This window comes from Engraulis encrasicolus, chromosome 8, assembly GCF_034702125.1.
Source record: "Engraulis encrasicolus isolate BLACKSEA-1 chromosome 8, IST_EnEncr_1.0, whole genome shotgun sequence".
Classification (NCBI taxonomy): Eukaryota; Metazoa; Chordata; class Actinopteri; order Clupeiformes; family Engraulidae; genus Engraulis; species Engraulis encrasicolus.
Genome location: NC_085864.1, coordinates 53,837,852 through 53,842,851, shown reverse-complemented (window position 1 = coordinate 53,842,851; position 5,000 = coordinate 53,837,852). Strand labels below are relative to the sequence as shown.

General features: G+C 45.1%; 1 protein-coding gene across 1 annotated transcript in view; it reads left to right on the top strand.

Annotated features, from left to right (window-relative positions):
• The window catches only part of LOC134454001 (protocadherin Fat 3-like), a 105,385-nt gene extending 101,037 nt beyond the window's left edge, over positions 1 to 4,348 (top strand). The window contains exon 59 of the mRNA XM_063204743.1: positions 3,855 to 4,348. Coding sequence (XP_063060813.1) covers positions 3,855 to 4,348 — 494 coding nt within the window. The remainder of the gene's footprint in view (positions 1 to 3,854) is intronic.
• The last annotated feature ends 652 nt before the right edge of the window (positions 4,349 to 5,000 follow it).

Sequence of the window (5,000 nt, the reverse complement as noted above, 5' to 3'; positions counted from 1 at the left end):
CCTCACTCTCCCTCCATCTCTCTCTCTCTCCCTCTTTGCCTCCCTTCCTCCCTCCCTCTCTCTCTCTCTCTCTCCCTCCCTCTCTCCCTCTCTCTCTCCCCCTCCTCTCTCTCTCTCCCTCTCTCTCCTGCTTGCTATTTGGTGGTTTTTGTTTTTTCGTGTTTCCATTGTGGCCTGCTGCAACACAAGGCTGTGTGTTGTGTGTGTGTTGTGTTGTGTGTGTCCCTGCGCTTCTGTGTTCCATGGTGTGTGTGTGTGTGTTGCTTGTCTCACAGCCAGTGACGTCCTCTTTGAGCATATGGGGCTTCGTTTCTCCAGAGTGCCATTGCCCTGATAGCAAATTGACTTTGAATCAGCGCCTTTTATCATCACATCAACGCGAATAAACACCTGACGCCGTCGATTCAGCGTCCCTTTGCTATCAGGGTGCTCATCAGTTAGCCAGTTAGCTGGTAGCTAATGGCAGAGTTGCATAGCAGCTACCTAAACAGATAGCAATGTTAGCAACACACATAGGGCATTTCTCAAAACCTAGTGCGTGCACTTCCATGTGTTCAGGGCTGGACTGGGACAGAAAAACAGCTCGGGACTTTGTCGGCATTGACCAGCCCCTAACGCAGGCTGTTGCTTTTTTGAGATATTATGATTAGGTAATTTCACTGTCTATATTACAGATAGATCAATTGTCCACCCCATCTAAATAGAGGGCCAGTCTCTAGGGGAAAAGCAAACAAACTAAAAAAAAACAGCATGAGGACTGTCGGCCCACCGGGAAAATGCCCTGTATGCCAGACTATCAGCCCAGCCCTGCATGTGTTCCAGCCTAATTAATCACGCCCAGTGATTGGATACTCTTTTGGTGGGCGTGACCAATTAGGCTGAATACACTTGGAAGTGTGCGCACTAGGTTTTGAGAAATGCCCACTGTTAGCAAGCTAGCTGGTTGCTAATGGGATTGCATTGCAGCTAACTAAGATGCTAACACATTAACAAGGAGCCTGTTGAGAAACACAGCCCTGCTGGCTTGTTACCATAGTGTCTGTGGTACAGACTCGCTGTCATAGTAACCATGTTGATTGCTGCTTGTTGTCATGGTAACCATGTTGATTGCTGCTTGTTGTCATAGTAACCATGTTGATTGCTGCTTGTTGTCATAGTAACCATGTTGATTGCTGCTTGTTGTCATAGTAACCATGGTGATTGCTTCTTGTTGTCATGGGGATGGTGTTGTTTGCTTGTTGTCATGGTGATCATGTTGCTGGCCTCTTGTTAGGCGAGTACATCTATGGAAAAAAAAGACCTAACCCCAAAAAAATTGATACAAAAGGTTTTTCAACTGATTTTGTTACCTCTAAGTGTCCTTAATAACATACTAAAAATCTAGGAAAATCTGACTTCAGGAAAGGTGTCATTTTCAAGATCAAAGTTTTTAAAATAAAGGTTACTACATGATAATTACATTGGCATGAACTAACATGTTTTCAGGATCTGTTTGTTTGGAGTGCTGTTTGGGTGGATAAAGACACTACTGCTATGATAATATCCATGTGCTGTTTGTCAGGGCACATCATCAGTGATGAATCATGGTGTCACTAGGTATTTTGGGTCTTTCAGCGGCTGAACTGAATAGACAGGAGCCACTACATGTGTAAGTAGAGGGCAAGGTGAAACGGTTGGTACTGGAGACAGACAATGTCCTGAAAGGACATAGGGCTTTAGCATAGCTTTCGGGTAAGCCAGAGTAGGGCCTGTTGTAGCTTCATAGGCAAGGGTCAGGGCCTTGTATTCAATTAGGGCATGAAAAAGAGGACATGACTGGGAAACTGAGGCTATGTGGTCAGAGAATGATAGATGGTCATCATCAATGACACCTAGATTTCTTGTGGCCTTATTTGAGGCAACAGTAGCAGAATCCATATTGAGCTCGAAATCATGGCAACCTAAATCTTTGGCTGGGATCCCCAGCAGTGCATTTGGGCGAGGCTCAACTCAAGGTTGCATTCCTTCATACTTGTGGATAGTTCAGAGAGGCAAGCGGAAATGTGTGTGACCGTGGAGTCATCTGGCACAAAGTAACTGTGCTTCATTGGTGTAACAGTAGTATGAGAAGCTGTGAGAACAGATAACATGACCCAGTGATGTGGTGTGCATGGCAAATATAGGAGTCCCAGCACCAGCCCTTAGGACACCTCTGTGGAGAGGTTATGATTTGAGGACAGCTGACCTTGCCCTTGATACATGCTAAGAATGATACCACCAGACTCAAAGAATGTCTGGAAAAACTTGAGACACATAAAACTCAATTATTTATCTAAGAGAGATGTTAAATAATCATAAATGCTAGCTGGTATGTCAGCACAAAGATTTTTAGATTTACTACAAAACAAAAAGATATGTCCATAATATCTTCTGAAGATATCTTCTGGCTTGCTAGAAACAAAATGAAAGAGTAATTTTGATCTTGGCTTTTTCAGATTTTGAGGTTTTGCATTTTGAAATTTAATGCATATTTAATTACATATAGTCCAATTACCATATTAAAACATAACATTTCAGAAAACTTGCAATACATTTTTTTTCTCACAAATATGTGAGTAATCACCAGATTAAGTTTCATGGTGATATCGGCAAGCTAAATATTTTGGCCTATTCACCTGGAGTGTCTCTTGACCCATATAATAAGCCTATGGCAGCCATGTTGAAAAAAACTCATTTCCCAAAGTCAGATTTTACTAGATTTTTAGTATGTCATTTAGCAGGTCCAATAGTAATAGAATCCACAAAAAAACCTTTTGTATCAATTTTTTGGGGGTTAAACCCTAAATGTACTCGCCTATGTGTGCCCATGGTGATTATGATGACACTGTTGGTTGCCATGGTTACGGTTGCTAAGCAGGTTGTGGCATGCATGCCCCTCCCACTAACATGCATCACACAAACACACACACACACACACACACACACACACACACACACACACACACACACACACACACACACACACACACACACACACACACACACACACAAACACACCCCTACCTGAAAGCATGTTTAAGCATGCCACCTTCATCCATCACTCCAGTGTGTGTGTGCATGCGTGCGTGTATGTTTGTGTGCATGTATACATGGGCACGGTGGATTCTTGCCTGCTCATCTGAACTCGCAGCATGTGGCTGTCCATGTGTGTGTGTGTGTGTGTGTGTGTGTGTGTGTGTGTGTGTGTGTGTGTGTGCGCGTGTGTGCGCGTGTGTGCGTGTGTGTGTAATGCATATGTACTGTATCTGTTATGGTTGAGTTTGATGCCCCTCGTCAAACTGAAATTGCTAAATTCCAGTCTTCTTCAGCAGTAGTGTTCCTTTGTACTACTCTACCATAATTTCCTTGCAATTTTGAGCAATGTTCAAAGGTGGCACAGTAGACTTGAGGTTTGAATTGCGTTAGTTTTGGCTTTTTTGGGCTGCTTTGGTCAAAACTAGATAGAGGGCCATTGACTGACACACTGACTCTCAAGAGTGTTGATCAAAATATCCTCAAAACAAACGACACTTTTCAATGATTTAGCTACAAATGCCCTTTTAGTGTGATTCAAAATGTCAAGCCTATTGTGCCACTCCCTGACATAGATCAAATTTGCTGAAAAATAAGAGAACACTGCAAAAGAAGAATGGAATTTTATAAAGGTTGATGTTTCATTGTGTGTGTGTGTGTGTGTGTGTGTGGTAATGCATCTTTGTGTGCAATGTGTTTTTGTGTGTCATGCATGTGTGTGTGTTTCAGTGTAACACTGGGACACGTCTGACTGTGTGTGTGTGTGTGTGTGTGTGTCTAATGCCTGTGTGTGTGTGTTGCAGTGTACCACTGGGACACGTCTGATTGGATGCCGGCGTCGCGCCTGCCAGACATCGAGGAGGTCTCAGCCTATGAGAACACAGAGAGCTGTGTTGCCATGCCCACAGGGGCGGAGCTAGAGACCGACTACTACCTGGGCGGGGCCTATGACATCGACGAGAGCCCGCCCCCGCAGGGGGAGGAGCTACAGGAACTCTCTCCACCAATCAGCAGTGGCGGTGAGCAACCGGGCTCGGCCAATACCACGCTGAGTAGAGGCCAGAAGGCCCGCCCCCAGTTCCACCCCAGCCAATACCTGCCCCCGCACCAGCTGCCACTCACAGACCCAGCAAATCACGACACAGAGGAGGGGGAACAGCAGCTGTCAATCATCCCAGACTCCGCCTCCAAGCTGTCAATCAACACTAACTCCGCCTCCGACCTCTCCACGCCCTGTTGCTATGGCGACTCAGAGACTGACAGCCTGGAGGAGATGCAACAGCAGACTGAAGTCTGACACACACACACACACGCACACTCACACACACAAACACACACACACGGACTAATATATACACACACACACACACTGACAGTATGGGGAAGATTCAACAACTTACTTAAGTCTGATAGACACACACACACACAAACACACACACACACACACACACACACACACACACACACACACACACACACATTAATATACAGTACATTCGCATTAATATGTATTCTTACATACACACACAGATACATACACACACCGATATATGCACACACACATGCATTCTTACACACATACACAGACACACACACAAACACATTAATAAACATACACATTAATATACGCACATATGTATTCTTACACATACACAGACACACACATTAATGTCCACACACACAGATTAATGAACTGCCACCCGTGGCCCCGCCCCCCTTTTGGCTGAAAAGGGCCAAACAGTAAGTGGGCGTGGCTACCTCTAAAGCACAGGAAGTCATGTGACAGTGGACTGGCCATGTGCCCGGAAACAGGAAGCCAGCTGATCATGTGACGGGAAACTGGAAGCCATGTAGGTACCCAACGCAGGCGGCCTACTCGATGTGGGATCTTTGTGCACTGCACATGTGCATGATGAGGGAGAATTGGGGTGTGTTTCTCGGAAGCTTAG